At 46.1% G+C, this 23522-nt stretch overlaps 1 protein-coding gene across 1 annotated transcript in view; it reads left to right on the plus strand.

Moving 5' to 3' along the window:
• Nucleotides 1-20388, plus strand: part of kcp (kielin cysteine rich BMP regulator) — a 45472-nt gene extending 25084 nt beyond the window's left edge. Inside the window, exons 6-48 of the mRNA XM_029643425.2 lie at nt 34-107; nt 219-312; nt 396-478; nt 633-726; nt 845-924; nt 1034-1119; nt 1213-1291; nt 1466-1565; nt 1659-1744; nt 1842-1935; nt 2069-2215; nt 2290-2396; nt 2491-2584; nt 2696-2869; nt 2964-3046; nt 3206-3299; nt 3389-3571; nt 3793-3963; nt 4067-4240; nt 4342-4424; nt 4777-4867; nt 4950-5032; nt 6902-7075; nt 7262-7441; nt 7601-7731; nt 7821-7987; nt 10809-10891; nt 10967-11060; nt 11180-11353; nt 11463-11545; nt 11623-11743; nt 13300-13382; nt 13527-13626; nt 13736-13824; nt 13922-14024; nt 14601-14743; nt 14985-15157; nt 15251-15362; nt 15464-15565; nt 15645-15809; nt 19081-19184; nt 19261-19454; nt 19574-20388. Coding sequence (XP_029499285.1) covers nt 34-107; nt 219-312; nt 396-478; nt 633-726; nt 845-924; nt 1034-1119; nt 1213-1291; nt 1466-1565; nt 1659-1744; nt 1842-1935; nt 2069-2215; nt 2290-2396; nt 2491-2584; nt 2696-2869; nt 2964-3046; nt 3206-3299; nt 3389-3571; nt 3793-3963; nt 4067-4240; nt 4342-4424; nt 4777-4867; nt 4950-5032; nt 6902-7075; nt 7262-7441; nt 7601-7731; nt 7821-7987; nt 10809-10891; nt 10967-11060; nt 11180-11353; nt 11463-11545; nt 11623-11743; nt 13300-13382; nt 13527-13626; nt 13736-13824; nt 13922-14024; nt 14601-14743; nt 14985-15157; nt 15251-15362; nt 15464-15565; nt 15645-15809; nt 19081-19184; nt 19261-19454; nt 19574-19791 — 5147 coding nt within the window. The 3' untranslated portion in view covers nt 19792-20388. The remainder of the gene's footprint in view (nt 1-33; nt 108-218; nt 313-395; nt 479-632; nt 727-844; nt 925-1033; nt 1120-1212; nt 1292-1465; nt 1566-1658; nt 1745-1841; nt 1936-2068; nt 2216-2289; nt 2397-2490; nt 2585-2695; nt 2870-2963; nt 3047-3205; nt 3300-3388; nt 3572-3792; nt 3964-4066; nt 4241-4341; nt 4425-4776; nt 4868-4949; nt 5033-6901; nt 7076-7261; nt 7442-7600; nt 7732-7820; nt 7988-10808; nt 10892-10966; nt 11061-11179; nt 11354-11462; nt 11546-11622; nt 11744-13299; nt 13383-13526; nt 13627-13735; nt 13825-13921; nt 14025-14600; nt 14744-14984; nt 15158-15250; nt 15363-15463; nt 15566-15644; nt 15810-19080; nt 19185-19260; nt 19455-19573) is intronic.
• The last annotated feature ends 3134 nt before the right edge of the window (nt 20389-23522 follow it).

Genomic DNA, 23522 nt, shown 5'->3' on the forward strand with positions numbered 1-23522 from the left:
ACCTCCCTAACCTCTCTCTCATTCTGTCTGTAGGGTGTAAGTTGGATGGTCATCCCTATAATTCCTCTGTCAACACCATCGACGGCTGCCAGACCTGCACCTGCAAGGTGAATATGCCATACACTGACACATACACTACGTACCAACATACACTTCAACACTTACATACATTGACTAAATTATGATTCTTTGCTCTTTCCTTCTGTGGGTTGTGCTAGGAGGGTAGTATGGTGTGTTCCCCACCTTCCTGCCCCCCCCTCGACTGCTCTGAACAGGAGACACTTCATGGAGAGTGCTGCCCTCGCTGTAGAGGTTTGTATAATTCCTACTCTGACAGAAGCAATCATGTGTTCTTATTACTGACATATGCATTTATTTGTAATGGGTGTCTGTAGGTTGTATCCATACAGGCATCCATTACCACCACAGAGCTAAATGGAGACCATCAGAAAACCCCTGTAGTCTCTGTTACTGTCTGGTGAGTCTCTCTCTCACTTGCTTCCTTTCTTTCTCCTTTTTTCTCTCTCTCTTTTGTTCTTTCTATTTCTCATAATCCACTAGAGATGGCTTCATGTGCTGACAGGAATTTACTTTTACTATAGATTAATTTCCTGACCTTTAACTTTTGCCAGGAGGGTGTTGTTAAATGTGAGACAGAGAGGTGTAGCCCTCCATGTCGGAACCCTTCCTCCCCTCCACCCAATACCTGCTGCCCAGTCTGCCATGGTGAGACACCCTGTCTGCGTTTGCGTGTGTCTGTCTCTGTGTGTCTGCGTGTGCGTGTCTGTGTGTGTGTGCGTAGAATTGAGTATACAGTGACAGTGTGTGATTATGTGTGTTTCAGGTTGTGGAATGAACGGCCAGGACTTCCTGAATGGAGCCCAGGTCCCTAGTGTAGACCGCTGTCAGGAGTGTGTGTGTATGGTAAGACTCAGAGAGAGCTCTGTGTCTCTGTATGTCAAATATTTGTGCATACAGGATGTGTCTAAAACAGACCCTGACGTGTGTGTGTGTTTCTCCTCTCTCTCCTCAGAATGGAGATGTCCTCTGCTCGCCTAGACCCTGCCCTGCGGTTTCCTGCCCCAACTCTGTCCGTCGCCCCGGAGACTGTTGCCCACGGTAACACACACATAAAACCTCCAGTATCATAGCTGTAGTAGCACATGTAGTTAAATATGCATCATCTTTCGCCTGTGTGTGTGTGTGTCCTAGGTGTGAGCAGTGTGAGTATGACTCTCAGGTGTTGATGTTCCCCTCCAGGACAGATCCCTGTCTCCGCTGCCATTGCTCTGTGAGTACTGACTATGTGTGTGGACGTGTTCAAGGCGGGAATCAGTATTGCCACAACAAAAAAGTGACATATTGGGAAGTCTATGAATAGGCTGTTGAGGTGTCATTTGATGCGTTTCTCTCTCTCCTATAGGCTGGAAAGTTGTCATGTGATGTGTATCTCTCTTACCAATAGGATGGAGAGGTGTCATGTGAGCGTATGGATGCATCATGTCCACCTCTGCGTTGTAGCCACCCTGCGACGCCTAGAGGACAGTGCTGTCCCACCTGTGATCGTGAGTTCAGCCTGCTGCAGTCCTTACACTCTAACTTCTAACCTTCACCACTATCTATCCATCCCACCTCTGTGTGTGTGTCTGTCTCTGCAGAGTGTGAATACGAGAGGAGAGTCTACGTTAATGGTAACGTTTTTAACCCAGCTGGAAGTGGACCCTGTGTCCAGTGCAGCTGCAAGGTGGGTCTGAACTCACACACATAGATAGACATACACACATTGATGCACATACTAACAAACAATACAGAAGTTCTGAGTGTGTGTGTGTGTGCATCAGGATGGAAATGTGGGGTGCCAAGAGGAGAGGTGTCCTCCGGTCCAATGTTCCAACCTCATCAACAACCCCCAGTTCTGCTGCCCCATCTGCAAAGGTACCACATATTATTTTGCAACAATGATAACATCCTATACATACAGAGATAAAGACAGGAATATATCTTTACATAATCAAGCCTACACCCACCCTCTCTCTGTCTCTGTTTCTCTCTCTCTCTTTTTCTATAGTGTGTGTGTTGGAGGGGTTGAAGTATGAGGAGGGTTCTCAGTGGCAGGTCAAGGGCTGCACCAACTGTACCTGTCTAAACGGAGAAGTGGTGTGCACACACACACACTGTCCCCCCACTGCCTGCACACACCCCACCAAGACCACCGGTAAGACTGTGTGAGTGTGCATGTCTGTCTGAGGGTATGTATTTGAAATGGCTATCTTTTTCCTTTCTCTCTAGGTTTGTGCTGTGCAGAGTGTGAGCGCTGTACCTTCGATCAGCGTATCTATAGCAACAGACAAACCTTTACACACCCCGATCAACCCTGTCATACCTGCACCTGTCTGGTGAGAGGACACACACACAGCCAAACATACACACACACACATAACATACTGCAACATAAAATTGCATAACATGGTCCTACCCCCCACTCCCCAGGAGGGTACGGTGCAGTGTGTGAGGAGAGCCTGTCCCCCCCTGAACTGTTCCAACACACACACACCACACGGAGAGTGCTGCCCTAAATGCCCAGGTACTCTTCGCCTAAAACACACACACATATATTAACACACATATATATTAACCTTGCAAATGCAAACGCCTGTGTGTTCTAAGTGTATTTTTGCCTGTGTGTTTGTTCCAGACTGTTCCTTTGAGAACCGTGTGTTTGTGGACGGCGAGGTGTTCCCCAGCCCGGTGAGTGTGTGTGAGGAGTGTGTCTGTGTGTCAGGGAGGGTTGACTGCCACGCATCAGAATGTCCCCGGCCTCACTGCACCACCCCCCTTCCAGGGACCTGCTGCCAGAACAACTGTAACGGTACACATACACACACATGTAGGCACACACACACACACACACACACATATGTATAGTGTCAAACCATGTCTAAGTAATGAACACCTTTTTGCAGGGTGTAGCTACGCTGGGAAAGAGTACCCCAATGGACAAGAGTTCCTCCATCCCACTGACAACTGCAGGACCTGCCACTGTATCGTAAGAACACACACATGAGCGCCAATGTTGAGGGTTAGCTGTAATCCCGTGTTTTGCCCATTCTAAAATGACCATCCGACTGTAGCTCAAGGTTTGAGTGACAGTCCCATATGCCTACAACCATGAACCTGTTAGGCCCATACCTTGTGTGTGTTGTAGAATGGTAACGTCCAGTGCTTGATGAGGAGGTGTCCACCACTGGCGTGCTCCATCCCCAACCTGTTGCCTGGAGAATGCTGCCCCCAATGCCCAAGTACGCAACTACAGCCAGGGACAAAGATTGACCAATTGAAATTAAAAGTAAATGTATTATTTGGTGTCATAAATTATGTGTCTGTGCAGTCCCCCCTGCTGACTGTGTGTATGAGGGTCGGCCCTACAGACACACTGAGCGTTTCTACGACCCCACTGACCCCTGTCGATCATGCCTCTGCACCAATGGGACGTCTCGATGTCAGCGCAAGCCCTGCCCCCTCGCTCACTGCTCACACCCCATACAGCAGGAGTGCTGCAGGACCTGTGACGGTACGACACTTCATAGAGTTTACATAACATGACATTATACTTCATACAGCCTGCATTGCATGACATTACATTTCATACAGCCTGCATGGCATGACATTACACTTCATACAGCCTACATAACATGACATTGCACTTCATACAGCCTACATAACATGACATTACTCTTCATACAGCCTACATAACATGATATTACACATATAGCCCACATGTGTGTGTTTCAGGCTGTCTGTATGAGGGTCGGGATCGGGCCAATGGGGAGTCGTGGGGTGATGTGTCGGACCCGTGTGGAGTGTGTGTGTGTCGCGAGGGTTCTGTCCACTGTGAGAGGAAACGCTGCCCTGCTGTCAGCTGTCCCTACCCAATACAGAGAGAGTGCTGCCTAGCCTGTGATGGTGAGACACCTTGTGGGATATTGTGTGTGTGTCTAAATCAGTCCCTGATTAGAGGGGAAGGACTAAATCCTTCTCTCCCCCTTCTCTCGCTCTCTCTCTGCAGGCTGTATGTATGGGGGTACGGAGTATCCTGATGGCTATGAGTTTCTCAGTGGGCAGGACCCGTGTCGAGTGTGTACATGTTACGTAGGTGATGTGGTGTGTAGCCAGCTACCCTGCTACCAGGACTGCACACACCCCTACAAGCCACCCGGCCAGTGCTGCGGAGAGTGTAACCGTGCGTACATACACACACCGTATGTCATTGTTCCTCTAAGTAACAGATTTGCAATGTTTCTCCTTTAGACATGGTTTCTATCCAATTTCTTCCTGTGACAGGTTGTTCCCATGGCAATGTGGTCCTCATCAGTGGCCAGTCAATCCTTGACCCTACTGACCCCTGCTCAGAATGTAGCTGCCAGGTAACACACACACACTATTTAGTGTTTAATACACAATGGAAAGAAAGTATACCCAAACAAGCATCAGCTAAGCTTGAACAAAAACGGAATCAGGTGCTCAACTGAGGGTCTTTAAAATCCCCCCAAAATGATTACCCCAGGACACTTCGACAGGTGACTGCCCAGGAAAATAAAGAAAAATGATCACTCTGCATAGATCTGATTATTTATTGACGGGACATACATTCAGGCTTACATTTCGGCGTAATCGCCTTCATCAGACACCTATTTCTACTTTGTATGTGTAACTTTATTTAAATATGTTTCTCTCTCTCCCACTCTCTCCTCTCTATATCTCTCTCCCTGTCTGTAGGGTGGATCAGTGAGGTGTGTGAAGAAGTTGTGTCCTCCAGCCTCCTGCTCTCATCCTGCCAACAGCCCCTGTGGCTGCCCCTTGTGTGACGGTACTCTACCCACTATAACATATCTGTCTGTCTTTATTTCTTTCTGTCTGACACTGACGTGTGTGTGTGTGTGTGTGTGTAGGCTGTGTGTTCCAGGGCGGGGCTTACGTTGATGGACAGGTCTTCCCTGGAACGAGAGGAACCTGTGAAACCTGCACATGCTCAGTGAGTGGTCAAGTATTAGGGTCAGAGTTCAGGGTGGGGTCAAGGTTAAGTGGCTGCATTTGCAATCCTGTTTCTGCGCATGTGCGAGATTCTCTACTTTACAACTCCCTCCCATATCAAACACAAGCAGGACTCAGACAGGCAGTCTAAATAGCAATGTGATGCTCTTTTAAAAAAATCATAATTGCTAACATTGGCTAAGCAGGAAGCAGACAGGGAGTATTAGTGTTCTTTTTTTCTTTTTTTAACAGTTGTATGTTATTTGTGGTTAAAACTCTGATTGTTTTTGCCCCAAAGCAATGTGTAGACTGTACTGTAAAACCGGATAAATTCTGGCTACTCAAACATTTTTAGGAAACCTATGACCTAAAAATTGACTGGTTAAGAAGGATAAATAGCTGAAGTGAGCAGTACTACCTTCATATGAGTAATACAAATGTCATTTTTTGATTAAGGTATACTTACATTTAATGCCCTCACTAAGCCACGACTCCAATAATTTACCAATGTGCCTTGCCTTTTCGATTGAATTGTAGAGTTACCACCCATGACTGTATTTGTTATTGACAGACATGGTTGTTGAATTTGTTCATTTAGTCTGGTGGCCTTCACCAAGTGAGTTCCTAGGTGAATTATTATCAGTATAATTGAACCATTACATACAGTACTTATACAGTGGCCTGAAACTCATAGTTCACAGGGCACATCAGGCCTGCAAAATTCCACAAACTTTCCCCAAAACAATTCCAGTAATCTTCCAATCAGGATTTCTGGAAAACCTGGGAAATTTACCAGAATTTTACAGCCCTAACTATAAATCACATTATGCTGGCTTGCAAATTGATGTGTAATTCCTAAGTTATATTCACCTGCAACCTGCATCCATAATGACTGCCAGGGTTAAGAACAGTGGGAGGAAACTACCTAAGCCATTTAAACTAGATTTCAGTAATGGGTGCAAAAATGTAATGATTGGATTCATTTAGGAAAAAAATATTTATCTTAACATTTAATTAATCAATCACTCAATGTACATGCAAAAACAAAGATGTAATAAATTATTCAAAAATAATCTACCTCCAGCTGAGCATGCTGGGGAAAAAGTTCATTTGTTATCATATCTTTAAAAAATGTAGTTGGTGTGACTTCTCATTTAGTTTTGAGTCAGTACCACATAAACATTTGAAGTAATAATGACTTTTCATTGACTTTTGAGTACAACTTACTAGAAGTATTTGAGTTAAAAATTCCTTGGGGTTTACAGTGTGCTACAACAGAAAGAGAAGGTTGCCTACAGAATATATATATATATTCTGGTACGTTCATTCAAATCGCTGTTCATGTCGGCTGTTCATAAATATGAGTCAGAGATGTAGGCTACATCAAGGTTTTCCAATCTCGGTCCTTGGCCCCCCCCCCTGGGTGCATGTTTTGTTTTTTGCCCTAGCACTACACAGCTGATTCAATTAACCCCCTCATCATCATCAAGCTTTGATTATTTGAATCAGCTCTGTATTGCTAGGGCAAAAACAAAAACGTGCACCCAGGGGGGGTCCTAGGACGAGTTTGGGAAACCCTGGGCTACATCATCATGTCCATCAAATTGGTTTATAGGAAGGATCCAGAAGAGGGTGAGAAACGTGAGAAACGTGAAGGGAGGGTGATGTGTGCGTAAAGTAACATGCGCAGCCTCCGTCAAACAAGTTACCGTGTGAAAAAAATACAAATAATTGCTCCATGTCAGTTAGACATCTGATCCAATTAAGTATTTGTGTGTTCATGTTTGCATTTATATGTTGTGTGTGACGGATGTCGGTGTGTTTTCTTGTGTTTGTGTGCGTTTACATTTGTGTGGATGTGTGTGTGTAGAGAGGAGAGGTAGTGTGTGTGAAGCGGAGGTGTCCTGCTGTGTCCTGTCCACACCCTGCGCTGGACGGTTGTGCGTGCGGTGTGTGTGACGGCTGTCGCTTCAACGGACGAGACTGTTCCAATGGAGAGCGCTTCCCACACCCCTCAGACCACTGTCAACGCTGCACATGCCTGGTACACACATACACACTTCATACACACATACACTGTATCTGTATGTGACCAACCTTCGATACTCCACTGAGATAAAACGTAAGGCTTTAGACAGGCTAACACAAATCTTCAGGTCTCTGGCGAGACACAATGTTATTACTATATTTGCTCTAGTTTTGGTCCATTTTTCCATGTGACTGTGTGTAGAACGGTGGTGTGGTGTGTGTGTCTGGGCCGTGCCCGCCCGTGGTGTGTGCGCGTCCTGTGGTCCCTCCAGGGGAGTGCTGCCCCATCTGCAGAGGGGTGTGCCTTTACCAGGGGGAGGAGTTTCAGTCTGGGGCCTCCTTCACCCCACCCATTGACCCCTGCTCCACCTGCAGCTGTCTGGTGAGAATACAGCTTTATCTCATCCCCTATCCCTCCCTCTAGCTCTGTGAAGTCTGTCTATCCTCTTATATCACTGTTTCCGTTCCATATTTGTTCTATCCCACATCCCTGTCCCATCTTTTTCTCCCTCCGTCTTTCTTGCCCCCCCCCTCTCTCTAGAACGAGGTGGTGACGTGTCATAAAAAGCTGTGTCCTGTTCAATGTTCTCACCCCCTCCCCTTTGAATCATCCAATGGCTGCTGTCCACTCTGTGAGGCCTGCCTCTACGGGGGTGTGGTCTACTCTAACAGGTAGGTCTAATTCCACACACCTTCACTGTTATGTCTAGGCCCTGTGACAAGCTGGATGTCTGTAAACACTCTCCTCACTCCCCTAACAGACAAACCTTCACCCCAGCAGCCACACCCCTCACCCCAGAGCTAGCCAATCCCTGTCAGCGCTGTACCTGTGTGAAGGGGAGTGTCTCTTGCATGCCTCTCTTCTGCCCCCCCACCTCCTGCCCCCAACCAATCACACTGCCAGGAGACTGCTGCCCCCAGTGTGCAGGTAAACCCACAAACTGAATGAAAACATGGAATATTTCATGTTTTCCAAAAATGAAATGAAATTTTATTGTTCACATACACATGGTTAGCAGATGTTATTGCGAGTGTAGCGAAATGCTTGTGCTTCTAGTTCCGACAGTGCAGCAATATCTAACATGTAATCTAACAATTCCACAGCAACTACCTAGTACCCACAAATCTAAGTAAAAGAATTGAATATATACATATAAATATATGGATGAGCAATGACAGAGCGGCATAGGCAAGATGCAATAGATGGTATAAAATACAGTATATACATATGAGATGAGTAATGCAATATATGTAAACATGATTAAAGTGGCATTATTAAAGTGACTAGTGATCCATTTATTAAAGTGGCCAATGATTTCAAGTATATATGTAGGCAGCAGCCTCTATCTTAGCGATGGCTGTTTAACAGTCTGATGGCCTTGAGATAGAATCTGTTTTTCAGTTTCTCGGTCCCAGCTTTGATGCACCTGTACTGACCTCACCTTATGGATGGTAGCAGGGTGAACAGGCAGTGGCTCGGGTGGTTGTTGTCCCTGATGATCTTTTTGGCCTTCCTGTGACATCGGGTGCTGTGGGTGTCCTGGAGGGCAGGTAGTTTGCCCCCGGTGATGCATTGTGCAGACTGCACCACCCTCTGGAGAGCCTTGCAGTTGTGGGCGGTGTAGTTGCCGTACCAGGCCGTGATGCAGCCCGACAGGATACTCTGTTGTGCATCTGTAAAAGTTTGTGAGGGTTTTAGGTGACAAGCCAAATTTCTTCAGCCTCCTGAGGTTGAAGAGGCACTGTTGCTGTTGCTCTTTCTTCACCACACTGTCTGTGTGGGTGGACCATTTCAGTTTCAGTGATGTGGATAGGGGGCTGCTCCCTCTGCTGTTTCCTGAAGTCCACAATCATCTCCATTGTTTTGTTGATGTTGAGTGAGAGGTTGTTTCCTGACACCACACTCCGAGTGCCCTCACATCCTCACTGAAGGCTATCTCGTCGTTGTTGGTAATCAAGCCTACTACTGCTGTGTCGTCTGCAAGCTTGATGATTGAGCTGGAGGAGTGCATGGCCACGCAGTCATGGAGAACAGGAAGTACTGGAGGGGGTTGAGCACGCAACCTTGTGGGGCCACAGTGATGAGGATCAGTGAAGTGGAGATGTTGTTTCCTACCTTCACCACCTGGGGGCGGCCCGTCAGGAAGGCCAGGACCCAATTGCACAGGGCGGGGTTGAGACCCAGGGCCTCAAGCTTAATGATGAGCTTGGAGGGTACCATGGTGTTGAATGCTGAGTGCTGTCAATCTACAGCATTCTTACATAGGTATTCCTCTTGTCCAGATGGGATAGGGCAGTGTGCAGTGTTATGGCGATTGCATCATCTGTGGACCTATTGGGGCGGTAAACAAATTGAAGTGGGCCTAGGGTGACAGGTAAGGTGGAGGTGATATGATCCTTGACTAGCCTCTCAAAGCACTTCATGATGGCAGATGTGAGTGCTACTGGGCGAAAGTTATTTAGTTCAGTTACATTTGCCTTCTTGGATACAGGAACAATGGTGGCCATCTAGTAGCATGTGGGGACAGCAGTCTGGGATAGGGAGTGATTGAATATGTCCATAAACACACCATCCAACTGGTCTGCGCATGCTCTGAGGACATGGCTAGGGATGCCGTCTGGGCCAGCAGCCTTGCGAGGGTTAACACGTTTAAATGTCTTACTCACGTTGGCCACGGAGAAGGAGAGGGGGGGACAGCAGTCCTTGGTAGCTGGCCGTGTCGGTGGCACTATTATCCTCAAAGCAGGCAAAGAAGGTGTTTAGTTTGTCTGGAAGCAAGACGTCAGTGTCCGTGAAGTGGCTGGTTTTCTTTTTGTAGTCTGTGATTTCCTGTAGACCATGCCACATACATCTTGTGTTGGAGCCGTTGAATTGCGACTCCACTTGGTCTCTAGACTGACATTTCGCTTGTTTGATTGCCTTGAAGAGGGAATAACTACACTGTTTGTATTCGGCCATATTCCCAGTCACCTTAACATGGTTAAATGCGGTGGTTTGCGCTATCAGTTTTGTGCAAATGCCGCCATCTATCCACGGCTTCTGGTTAGGGTAGGTTTTAATATTCATGGTGGGTACAACATCTCCTATGCACTTCCTTATAAACTCACTCACTGAATCAGCGTATTCGTCGATATTATTCTCTGAGGCTACCCGGAACATGTCCCAGTCCACGTGACCAAAACTATCTTGAAGCGTGGATTCTGATTGGTCAGACCAGTGTTGAATAGTTCTTAACATGGGTACATCCTGTTTGAGTTTCTGCCTATAGGAAGGAGGATCAAAATGGAGTCATGGTCAGATTTGCCAAAAGGAGGGCGGGGAGAGCCTTATATGCATCGCGGAAGTTAGAGTAGCAGTGATCCAGAGTTTTGCCAGCACAAGTACTACAGTCAATTTGCTGATATAAATTAGGTAGCCTTGTTCTCAAATGTGCTTTGTTGAAATCCCCAGCTACAATAAATGCAGCCTCAGGATATATGGTTTCCAGTTTGCATAAAGTCCAGTGAAGTTCCTTGAGGTCCGTCGTGGTATCGGCTTGAGGGGGGATATACACGCTGGTTCAATAACAGAGGATAATTCTCTTGGGTGATAATACGGTCGGCATTTGATTGTGAGGAATTCTAGGTCAGGTCAACAAAAGGACTTGAGTTCCTGTATGATGTTACAATTACACCATGTAACTATTTTGCAGGTTACGGTGCATTAGAAAACTTTCCTGTTAAACTCCCTATGTGTTTGTTTCTCTCAGTGTGTGTATACCAGGGTGAGGAGTACAGTGACAGACAGCAGTGGAATCCCAGCTCCAACCTCTGCACAGCATGTACTTGTCAGGTTAGACTATATCTCCTCTATCTTTCTTGCGTGTGTCTGCGGCGTATGTGTGTGTATAATGTGTGTTTGTTCCAGGCAGGGAAGGTGCAGTGTGTGGGTCCAGATTGTCCTAAGCTGACCTGTATGCACCAGCTGACAGAACCAGGAACGTGCTGTCCTCGCTGCAGAGGTAAAACACCAGCTTGGGCTTTGTATTTGCCTCCCATATATTTTAACAAGTTATTGGTCAGGTTTACACAATTTAGCTCACTCTGTGGATGTAAAATGTTGTGGGTGCGTGTATCTCAGGGTGTGTGTATGACGGAGAGGAGCATGCTGAGGGCAGTAGCTGGTTTGCAGACTCTACTCCCTGTATGAGCTGTATGTGTGTGGACGGAGTGACCACCTGCTCGGAGGTCCGCTGTCTGTCCCCCTGCATCAACACCATCACTGTACCTGGGGAGTGCTGCCCTGTGTGTGCAGGTAACTATAATAGACACCCTGTTTACCTTCTCTGTGCCTCTGTTTAGGTCAATATCTCTGTGTGTGTTTGGTCAGACTGTGATCAGTGTCTCTCTTTGTGCTTGGTCAGACTGTGTGTTTGAGGGCAGAGTGTACGGTCCAGGAGACAGCTTCCACCCTGCAGATGACCCCTGTCACATCTGCACCTGCGAGGTACCACACACACACACACACACAGCATGTCTAGATACAGTATTGTAGCAGGTGATGTCATTGTTTCCTGTGTCCAGGTGATGCCAGATGGAGAGCAGCACCTGAGGTGTTACCGTAAGCAGTGTCCCAGCCTGGTGGACTGTGTTAAAAGCAACATCCTGTTCTCTGGACCAGACTCCTGCTGCCCTGTCTGCGCACGTCAGTACACATACACACCAGTTTAACACACGCACACAAACACACTCTTTTTCTCTCTCTCTCTCTCCCTCACTCTAAAACTTCCAGTAACCTATGTTAATGAGGCGGGGGTTGACTTATAACGGATTTAGGATCATGAAATATTGTGTGGATGAAGGGTGGATGGCGGGCTGGTTGAATAAAGAGAAACAATTCTTTTAAAAAATCTAAACATTTATCAAATGTATATACATTATATGCTTCTACACCTGCATTGCTTGCTGTTTGGGGTTTTAGGCTGGGTTTCTGTACAGCACTTTGAGATATCAGCTGATGTACGAAGGGCTATATAAATAAATTTGATTTGATTTTAAATTTGATTTACTGTATAGACTACATTGAGGTTTTTCTTTCATTATTTTAGGCTTCTGGCATTAGGACGTAAGCCTAAGATTTAGGCCTAACTGTACGAGCGCCAAAGGACAATGTTCAATAAGAGAAAAGCTGCGAAATGAAGAGATGAAAATAAAGAGAAGGAAGGGCCAGAAAAGTATTGTTTTAGAAAGATTTGGTGAAATGGTAAAAGAGGGTGATGGCAGTGCCGGGCTACAGTATGTGATGATTGTGAGGCGATATACAAATTTGACAGTTTCAAAAAGGGGACTTTAAATGGGCCTATGGCACATCAAGGGAACTGCCTACTGATGGGTTAAATGGAAACTGAAATCTGGACACTGACTGTGGGTCTATAACCTCTCACATAGCCTTAATATTAACTTCTGCAGAATTAAGCATTTCTTGCTGTAAAATTCTAAGACAACTTTTACTCAGGAACAGGAGTGGAGAATTCTGATTTATTTATTTCAGCGTCGAGAGAATGTGAATGCACAGTTAGATACTGTCTGTAGAGATGCTATTTTTATCAGCATCATAAAAGCTAATAGTATTTCAACCACAGAAAATATTCACCCAAGCCAAACTGAAATCTTATCCAAAACATGTTGGGTTGTTTTCACAGCTTTCTATTTCCTGACAACCGGTCAAACTGATGTCATTTGGAAATGTTCCACCTAATTATTTTTTTGTTATTGCATGTTCTCCCTGGTCCCTAAACGTTTTTGCTCCACTTAAGAAGCAGATGATAGAGAACTTTATCGATGTCAACTAGATTGAAGCATTCATTCTATCAATTCATGACATTATTCTGGTGAGCAAAGGTTTATTTAGTCTACAAGGGCAACATACTTATATAATGACAGAAGAGAAGCTGCATGTATCTAATTAAGTTAACTAACAAATAGCCTACCAATATGTTGTAAATTATAAGCAGACATAGATCTATATCAGCCCAAAAAAATCATCCACTCTGTCAAAATATTGTTCCGCCGTCTCTGACTGTAGCCTGCAGGACATGTTTCTATCATATTAACGAGTTAGGGTTGGGTTCGGGCCTCAGAATTTCACTTTATCACATATAGTTGGGCAGTTGCGGATGGGTTATTAGCAATTGCGGACCGGTGAACAAACAGATGACCCGCGCACCACTAACCTGTGTGTTTGTGCACGCATGTGTGTAGAGCCCCTCAGTAACTGCACGGCCACTCTGATCGGTAACGAGGTCCTGGCTACAGACGACCCCTGCTTCACCTGCCAGTGCAAGGTACCATGGCAACAACCCCTGACCTGTGTTTGTCTGTTTAAAGCCGTATATTGTCTGTAGGAGTAGTGATATAATAATATAAAGCTGTGTATTGTGTGTTGGACTAGTGATATATAACCTGTATTCCTGTGTGTTATTGATCAGGACCTGACGTGGACGTGTCTACACCAGAGCTGCCCCCCTCTCAGCTGCCGCCCTGAAGAACACCACACACCCCCTGACTCCTGCTGCCCCGTCTGTGACGGTACACGCTCAACCCTACCCCATTTTTGTACACCCTAAACCCCATCTCTTAAACACCCAACCTTAACCTCCAAACACTATGTTGTCAAGTGTGTGTGTGTTTCTTTCAGAGTGTGTTATGGAGGGTGAGAAGAGGCATGTGTCTAATGGTGAGAGCTGGACAGACAGTGAGGATGAGTGCGTCACATGCACCTGTAATGTAAGTTACACAAACACACATGCACACGCACGCTAACGCACTCACAGAATTGCACGAATGGCACAAATTTCCATTGTTGTATGTGTGTGTATTCTAGCTGGGTTACATTGAGTGCAGTATAGAGGAGTGTGTTCCTGTGGAGTGTGAGCAGGGCCTGGTCAGAATGAAGACTCCTGGAAAATGCTGTTACGAGTGCCAAGGTACCACTTCTACAGTTCTCACTAACCACTAATATATATAACTATGCAATGGCCTCCCAAGTGGCGCAGTGGTCTAAAAGCACTGCATCGCATTGCTAGCTGTGCCGCTAGAGATTCTGGGTTTGATTCCAGGGCCTGTTGCAACTGGCTGCGCCCGGGAGACACATTTGGCCTAGTGTCGTCTGGGTTAGGGGAGGGTTTGGCCGGCAGGGATGTCCTTTTCCCATCACGCACTAGCGACTCCTGTGGCGGGCCGGGCGCAGTGCACTCTGACACGGTCGCCAGGTGTACGGTGTTTTCTCCGACACATTGGTGCGGCTGGCTTCCGGGTTAAGTGGGCATTGTGTGAAGAAACAGTGCGGCTTGGTTGGGTTGTGTTTCGGAGGACGCACGGCTCCCGACATTCGCTTCTCCCAAGTCCATACGGGAGTTGCAGCGATGAGACAAGACTGTAACTACCAATTGAATACCACAAAATTGGGGAGAAAAAGGGGTAAAAAAAACTATGCAATATCACCACTACGCAGCTAAACTGTTAACATACCGCTACATAATGTGTGTGTGTGTGTGTTTCAGACTCGGGGGCGCAGTGTGTCTACCAGGGCTCTGTGTACCAGTCTAATGAACAGTGGGAAGTGGATGAGTGTACCAGCTGTACCTGTGTGTTTGGAGACGTACACTGTTACAGCCAACGCTGTCCTCCACTAGGCTGTGCAGCGGTCAATATAACACACACTTGTCTCTCAGTGTTCTGTCAAGTCTCTCACTGCTCGGTCTGGTCTCTCAGTGTTGTGTCTGACTCAGTGTTCCGTATATTCTTTCTGTGTTCCGTCTGGTCTCGTGTTCTTTTTGTCTTTTAGTGTTCTGTCTGGCCTTAGTGTTCTGTCTGGTCTGTCAGTGTTCCGTCTGACTCCGTGTTCTGTCTAACTATGTGTTCCGTTTGACTCTTGTGTGTAACAGGATGAGACTCCTGCTGTGATCCCAGGTGTGTGTTGTCCCCACTGCATACCACGGCCAGCCACCTGTGTTGCGTTTGGGGATCCCCACTACAGGACCTTCGATGGCCGCATGCTCCACTTTCAGGGGGCCTGCACTTACATACTGTCCCAGGACTGTGACGGAGGGGACTTCAGGTACAAAGCAATGCTTTTTCTGTTACCAAACCTTGCATGAATCTTGTTATTTGGTTGATTTGAACTAATTTGTCTACACCTGCGCGTGTCCAGTATCCATGCGACCAATGATGACCGTGGTCGAAAGGGAGTGTCCTGGACCAAAGAAGTGACTGTTTTCATAGGAGATGTGGTAGTGCAGCTACTCCAGGACTGGGTCGTTAGGGTGAGTGGGTTTCTGGTTCTGGATGTTCTAGCCGCGAGCCAATCAGAACATGTTTATAAGAGGTGAGAGCCAATCTGAGCGGAGGTGTGTTTTTATTCCAGGTGGACTACAAGGTTGTCACCCTGCCTTTCCTCAAAGAACCATACATCTACCTGGAGCGCCAGACAAATACCATCCTACTCAACACTAATATAGGACTAAAGGTACTAAAACTACTATCTATTTACTCTAAGTTGTCTAAACCCTTACCTGTGTTAACTCTTACATGTCTGAACTCCTCAGGTGTTGTGGAGTGGGCGGTCACACCTGGAAGTGAGTATTCCGGGGTCGTATAAAGGTCACACTTGTGGTCTCTGTGGCAACTTCAACAACTACCCCCAGGACGACCTACGAACCCCTGCAGGAAAAGTCAGTCAATCAGAGGCCGACTTTGGAAACAGCTGGAAGGTGAGTGTGCGTCTGTCTACTTTGTAGGTAGAGTGTTAACCAAAACTCCTGTAGTTGTGTAAAATGACGCCGGAGAGGAAGGCAGACGTTTTACGTGTCCCCAACCGATTGTGTTTTTTTGTTTGTAACTTATTTTTTACTTATTTTGTACATAATGTTGCCGCTACCGTCTCTTACAACCAAAAATAACTTCTAGACATCAGGACTGTGAATATTCACCACGGACTAGCAGAATCCTTTTTTCCTTTCACGAGTCTGAAGAGCCCAACGAGAAGGATATACTGCTTTTTCAGGAACAGGCCCCAATCCCCGTGAAGAGGTAGAGAAAAGGGGGCCAAAGGGCGGGCTGCCTTCTGATTGGTAGGCGATCGAATAAACCCCCACTTCCTTACATTCTGCTAGCAAACGTGCAATCTTTCAAGAATAAAATCGATGACCTACGCGGAAGAGTAAACTACCAACGGGACATTAAAAACTGTAATATCTTATGCTTCACGGAGTCGTGGCTGAACGACAACACTATCAACATACAGCTGGCTGGTTATACGCTGTACCAGCAGGATAGAACAGCGGTGTCTGGTAAGACGAGGGGCTGGTGCACGATATCTAAGGAAGTCTCAAGCTATTGCTCGCCTGAGGTAGATTATCTCATGATAAGCTGTAGACCACACTACCTACCTAGAGAGTTGTCATCTGTATTTTTCGTAGCTGTTTACATACCACCACAGTCAGAGGCTGGCACTAAGACAGCATTTAATGAGCTGTATTCTGCCATAAGCAAACAAGAAATCCTAGTAGCCGGGGACTTTAATACAGGGAAACTTAAATCTGTTTTGCCAAATTTCTATCTGCATGTTAAATGTGCAACCAGAGGGGGAAAGAAATTCTGGACCACCTCTACTCCTCACACAGAGACGCATACAAAGCTCTCCCTCCATTTGGAAAATCTGACCATAATTCTATCTTTCTGATTCCTGCTTACAAATTAAAAGCAAGAAGCACCAGTGACTAGATCAATAAAAAAGTGGTGAAGCTGATGCTAAGCTACAGGACTGGAATATGTTCCGGGATTCCTCCGATGGCATTGAGGAGTACACCACATCAGTCATTGGCTTCATCAATAAGTGCATCAAAGACGTCATCCCCACAGTGACCGTACGTACATACCACCAACCAGAAGCCATGGATTACATGCAGCATCGGCACTGAGCTGAAGGCTAGAGCTGCTGCTTTCAAGGAGCGGGACTCTAACCCGGAAGCTTATAAGAATTCCCGCTATGCCTTCCGACGAACCATCAAACAAACAAAGCGTCAATACAGGATAAAGATAGAATCATACTACACCGGCTCTGACATTCATCGGATGTGGCAGAGCTTGCAAACCATTACAGACTACAAAGGGAAGCACAGCCGAGAGCTGGCCAGTGACACAAGCCTACCAGACGAGCTAAACTACTTTGATGATCGCTTCGAGGCAAATAACACTGAAACATGCATGGGAGCACCATCTGTTCCGGGAGACTGTGTGATCACGCTCTCCGCAGCAGATGTGAGTAAGACCTTTTAAACAGGTCAACATTCACAAGGCCGCGGGGCCAGATGGATTACCAGGACGTGTACTGCGAGCATGCGCTGACCAACTGACATGTGTCTTCACTGACATTTTCAACCTCTCCCTGTTTGAGTCTGTAATACCAATGTTTTAAGCAGACCACCATAGTGCCTGTGCCCACAAACACTAAGGTAACCTGCCTAAATGACTACAGACCCGTAGCACTCATGTCTGTAGCCATGAAGGTCTTTGAAAGGCTGGTCATGGCTCACATCAACACAATCATACCAGATACCCTAGACCCACTCCAATTTGCATACCGCCCCAACAAATCCACAGATGATGTCATCTCTATTGCACTCCACACTATCCTTTCCCACCTGGACAAAAGGAACACTTATGTGAGAATGCTATTCATTGACTACAGCTCAGCGTTCAACACCATAGTGCCCTCAAAGCTCATCAATAAGCTAAGGACCCTGGGACTAAAACACTTCCTTCTGCAACTGGATCCTGGACCTCCTGACAGGCCGCCCCCAGGTGGTAAGGGTTGGTAACAACACATCCGCCGCTCTGATCCTCAACACAGGCCCCTTAGGGGTGCGTGCTCAGTCCCCTCCTGTACTCCCTGTTCACGGTCAGGCACGACTCCAACACCATCATTCATTTTGCCGATGACACAACAGTGGTAGGCCTGATCAACAACGAGACAGCCTATAGGGTGGAGGTCAGAGACCTGGCCGTGTGGTGCCAGGACAACAACCTCTCCCTCAACTTGATCAAGACAATGAGATGATTGTGGCCTACAGGAAAAAGAGGACAGAGCATGCCCCCATTCTCATTGACGGGGCTGCAGTGGAGCAGGTTGGGAGCTTCAAGTTCCTTGGTGTCCACATCACCAACAAACTAACATGGTCCAAGCACACCAAGGCAGTCGTGAAGAGGACACGACAAAACCTATTGCCCCTCAGGAGACTGAAAGGATTTGGCATGGGTCCTCAGATCCTGAAAAAGTTCTACAGCTGCATCATCGAGAGTATCCTGACTGGTTGCATCACTGCCTGGTATGGCAACCGCTCAGCCTCCGACCGCAAGGCACTACAGAGGGTCGTGCGAACGGCCCAGTACATCACTGGGGCCAAGCTTCCTGCCATCCAGGACCTCTATACCAGGCGGTGTCAGAGGAAGGCCCTAAAAATGGTCAGACTCCAACCACCCTAGTCATAGACTGTTTTGTCTGCTACCACAGAGGCAAGCGGTACTGGAGCGCCAAGTCTAGGTCAGAAAGGCTTCTTAATAGCTTCTACCTCTAAGCCAGAAGACTCATGAACATCTAATCAAATGGCTACCCAGACTATTTGCATTGCCACCCCCCTTTTTTCAATGCTGCTACTCTGTTATCATCTATGTAGTCACTTTGATAACTCTACCTACATGTGCATACTACCTCAACTAACCGGTGCCCCCGCACATTGACTCTGCACCGGTACCCCCCTGTATATAGTCTCACTATTGTTATTTTACTGCTGTTCTTAATTACTTGTTAGTTTTATTTCTTATTCTTATTTGTATTTTTTAAACTGCATTGTTGGTTAGGGGCTCTTAGGTAAGCATTTCACTGTAAGGTATGTTGTATTCGGCACATGTGACTTATAAAATTTGATTTGATTTGTCAGAGCAGCCATACACAGACCCTAATATCGCTATCTCCCCCTGTAGGTGGGTAGTGGTAACGGCAGCCTGTCATGTCAGCCTGGGGAGGATATTGACCCCTGTAAAGCAGCAGGCTACCAGGCCAGGAAGTCGGCTAATGCACGCTGCAGGTAACACACACACCAGACTTTTCAAAAACATTAACTGCGCTTGAGCTTGCTAGATTGATTGACCTTTGTTCCTCAGGGTTCTGAAGTCTGCAGTGTTCCATACCTGCCACCACTTGGTGGCTCCAGAGCCCTGGTATGCAGCATGTGTCTATGACCTGTGTGCCTGCGGAGCCAACGCTGACGAGTGTCTGTGTGATGCCCTGGAGGCCTACGCAGCGCAGTGCAGAGAGGCTGGGGCTAGACTGTCCTGGAGGAGCTCCTCACTGTGTGGTAAATACAAACACAAAACCACAGTATAAAACATTATTTTACCACAGTAAAAGGCCCCATCTCTCTGTGTTGACATAATCTCTCCCTCTCTCCCTGCCCATTTCTCTCTCTCGATCTAGCGGTGGGCTGTCCAGTGGAGCGTGGTTTCGTGTTTGATGAATGTGGTCCCCCATGTCCAGTGACCTGTGTTAACCGTGACGTGCCACTAGGGGTGATAGAGAGTCACTGTTTTAAACCCTGTGTGCCCGGCTGCCAGTGTCCTGCTGGACTGGTATTACACAACAACCACTGTGTACCACCAGAGACATGCCCCAAGATCATACATGGCAAGTCCTAACACACACCCACACACATTCCTAAGGACTGCATGGACCTCTCCCAACTCTGACAGTGTGAATGAACTGTCTGAGGTGTCTCACTCACCTGTGGACTTTGTTGTTTTATATGAACATTCTGTGAAGTTGAATTCATTTTTATCAACATTGTAATGAATGCTCTGTATTTTATGACTCTACTGTTAAGTGTTTGTGATGTGACCATTCTGTGCCTCTAACGCTCAGGATAGGGCTGCTGATACACTATTGTGCTCTGCAGGGATGTAGTGGGAAAACACTGTTGAGAAAATAAAAAGGTGGGTTAACAGTGTTAGCATGTTGTTACACTCCACTACATCCCAGGTGCTTTTACTGTATAAACCTCATTCTCGGTTGTATCCACAGGGAATTATTACTGTATAAACCTCATTCTCGGTTGTATCCACAGGGAATTATTACTGTATAAACCTCATTCTTGGTTGTATCCACAGGGAATTATTTGAATATATTATGTTTCTTTGTCCCTTAAATGTAGGTATGTGTTATGCCAGATTACACAGACTTACAATATTGGACACATTCCCTCTGCCATTTCACAACAAATAAAGATAACTATCCAACGTGTGGTTTTGGGGTGTGTTTTACTACATTGTAAAGGCCAGAGGAACTAATTGCTCCTAGGTGAGACCAGTAACATGGTCAGGTGTCACCTGTCTGAGGCTGACAGACAACTTTCACTGTTGTTTCCTGGTAAACAAATCCATCTGTTGTCGGGGCGACTGATGTAACCATGCCAAGAGTGTGTATAATTCATCAGTCAATGGCGTAAACATGGAACAGCTAAGACACTGGCTGAGAATGTTTATTTTCCCCAGTACTGTCTTATTCGTGTTGTGTGTGTGTGTGTGTGTGTGTGTATCCATGTGTGCAATGTTTGATGTGTAAGCCAGTGTGTTCTCTCCAGGGTGTGATGGAGCAGTGTGTAGGTAGGCTTCACCAGTTTTTAGGTTGTTCTCTGGGAGGACAGCTTTCTCAGGATGTGTGTGTTCTGTTCCACAAGCTGTTGAATGAACATACTAGCATGGAGGACACACACAGCTATACAGAATTTGACACAAACACAAAAAGGTATAAAGTTAGGTTGTGTTTGTGTATAGTCCACTCTTGTTTCAATTCAATAGGTTTGACAGGCAAATCTGTTATTATTGCCAAGCTGTATTGTAAAAACCTCCCCTCTTTTTTGTTGATAAGCTATATGAGCAAAAAAATAATTGTAATGGACTGTTATCCTTTCCTGGGGGCAGAAACATAAAAGGCTACGCTAAACTGAACTAGCTGACTAAGCAGAACACTACCTCTTAATAATGCTTAATCATAAAATAAGAGTTAGCTAGCTAGGTCTCACATAGGCCAGTGAATAAGAAAATTATAACTTGCGTGGAGCCCCAGATCGAGGGAGATTGTCAGTGGTCTTGTATGTCTTCCATTTCCTAATAATTGCTCCCACAATTGATTTCTTCAAACCAAGCTGCTTACCTATTGCAGATTCAGTCTTCCCAGCCTGGTGCAGGTCTACAATTTTGTTTCTGGTGTCCTTTGACAGCTCTTTAGTCTTGGCCATAGTGGAGTTTGGAGTGTGACTGTTTGAGGTTGTGGACAGGTGTCTTTTATACTGATAACAATTTCAAAAACAGGTGCCATTAATACAGGTAACGAGTGAAGGACAGATGAGCCTCTTAAAGAAGAAGTTACAGGTCTGTGAGAGCCAGAAATCTTGCTTGTTTGTAGTTGACCAAATACTTAATTTTCCACCGTAATTTGCAAATAAATTCATTAAAAATCCTACAATGTGATTTTCTGGATTTTTTCCCCCTCATTTTGTCTGTCATAATTGAAGTGTACCTATGATGAAAATTACAGTCCTCTCATCTTTTTAAGTGGGAGAACTTGCACAATTGGTGGCTGATTAAATACTTTTTTGCCCCACTGTAGATCTAGGCTCCGAAACACCAAAATCACACAGATCTGAACTCTGTATTCTTTGTGTGTGTTGTGGTTCTGTACGTCATGTCTACTGCAGCAAAGGAACAGGAAGTCAGTGTGCAGGATGAGAGTGGTCACTGTGACACACACACTGCAACGACACAGCTGGAGACAGACAGTGTGAGGACACAGTCAGAGAGAGACCAAGTGGAGGTTTTGGACTCCGTCTCTGTTCCAGTCCAGCTCGGAGGTTGACCAGCGCCCCACCACTGGCCAGGGCGTCTACTATGTCTGGCTCTCTTAAGGTTTTGTCTGATAATACTGTAACTGTATGATAACTCTGGCTGCATTCCAAACACTTAAAATACACCCTCAGCCCTCAAATTAAGTGGACACTTCTGACGAGTTTACACTTGCAGGGCAAGGGGCGAGGGAGGAAGTAATTTTAAATGGACCGCACTTGCCCGGAAATTCATCCCTCGACGTTTGTTTTCAGCCACCGGTAGCTTGTGGGTGCTTTATATGCGCTACAGTCAGTCATTATGATTGCATGTCTACTTGTATTAACAATACAATTATTATATACATCTACCATATATTAGCTAACAAATTAATTAGCTAACTAACAGCCTGTCTAGCTGGAACTTCTGAAGGACATTAAAAAAAAAAAAAATCCAAAAGCTAACCAAACAAAAACATCCATACTTTTACGAGACGTGTTTGTGCCACCATGTGGATTAGCAGCACCATTTCTAATTTATTTACATTTGTTTTTACTTACACGTTGTGTATGTTAACTTATCCATATTGACGTTGAGGTTTTGGCTGACTTTTTTTAGCGGATGTACAATCATCGCAAATTGAATTATAGGGCGTTTCAGGGTGACGTGAACATAATTGTACACTCGCAATCTCGATCAAAAACAAGAGCTGGGGGCTTACGTTGCGAACTTCCTTTGCTTGGCTAATCGTTTGGACGATTCCCCAAGGGCATAAGGTTAGGGTGTGTCTTTTATGATTTGCAACGCAGCCTCTGTGTGTTGCAGAAGGAGCTAGTGATGGAGCAATCGGAGCGTTGGACTAGTTACCGGAAGGTTGAAAGTTCAAATCCCCGAGCTGACAAGGTACAAATCTGTCGTTCTGCCCCTGAACAGGCAGTTAACCCACTGTTCCTAGGCCGTCATTGAAAATAAGAATATGTTCTTAACTGACTTGCCTAGTTAAATAAAAGGTAATATATATATATATTTAAAAGACACCTGTCACACACACTGAGGACTCCAACATGGAGCATAGCCCAGTAGGAGGCTGAGGGGGCAGGGCAGTCCTCCTTTCAATGAGGAACACACTGATGACTTCACTGCTGTGGGAGCCAATGAGAGTGCTTACCTGGGCTCTGTGGGAGCCAATGAGAGCGCCTACCAGGGATTTGTGGAAGGAAGTGAGAGACAGAGCACTGGGCCATGAGTGGACTTGCTCCTCCTACATCAGACCAGGAGACCCACAAAACCCCACATGCTACTCTAGAGGGAGACAGAACGATGCGGAGTGTGATGGAGAGGACATTGGAGCCGTTCTCTGCAATGGAGAGAGAGAATGATGCGCAGCCTGTTGGACCTGCAGAGGAAACAAAAGAGAGACAGAGACTACTTGGGCGGCCGGTAGCCTAGCTGTTAAGAGTATGGGACAGTACCTGAAAGGTCACTAGTTCAAATCCCCAATCCGACAGGGTGAAAAGTCTGTGCCCTTTTCCAATTCACACATATAAATA

The sequence above is a fragment of the Oncorhynchus nerka genome, linkage group LG9a, assembly GCF_034236695.1.
Source record: "Oncorhynchus nerka isolate Pitt River linkage group LG9a, Oner_Uvic_2.0, whole genome shotgun sequence".
Taxonomy (NCBI): Eukaryota; Metazoa; Chordata; class Actinopteri; order Salmoniformes; family Salmonidae; genus Oncorhynchus; species Oncorhynchus nerka.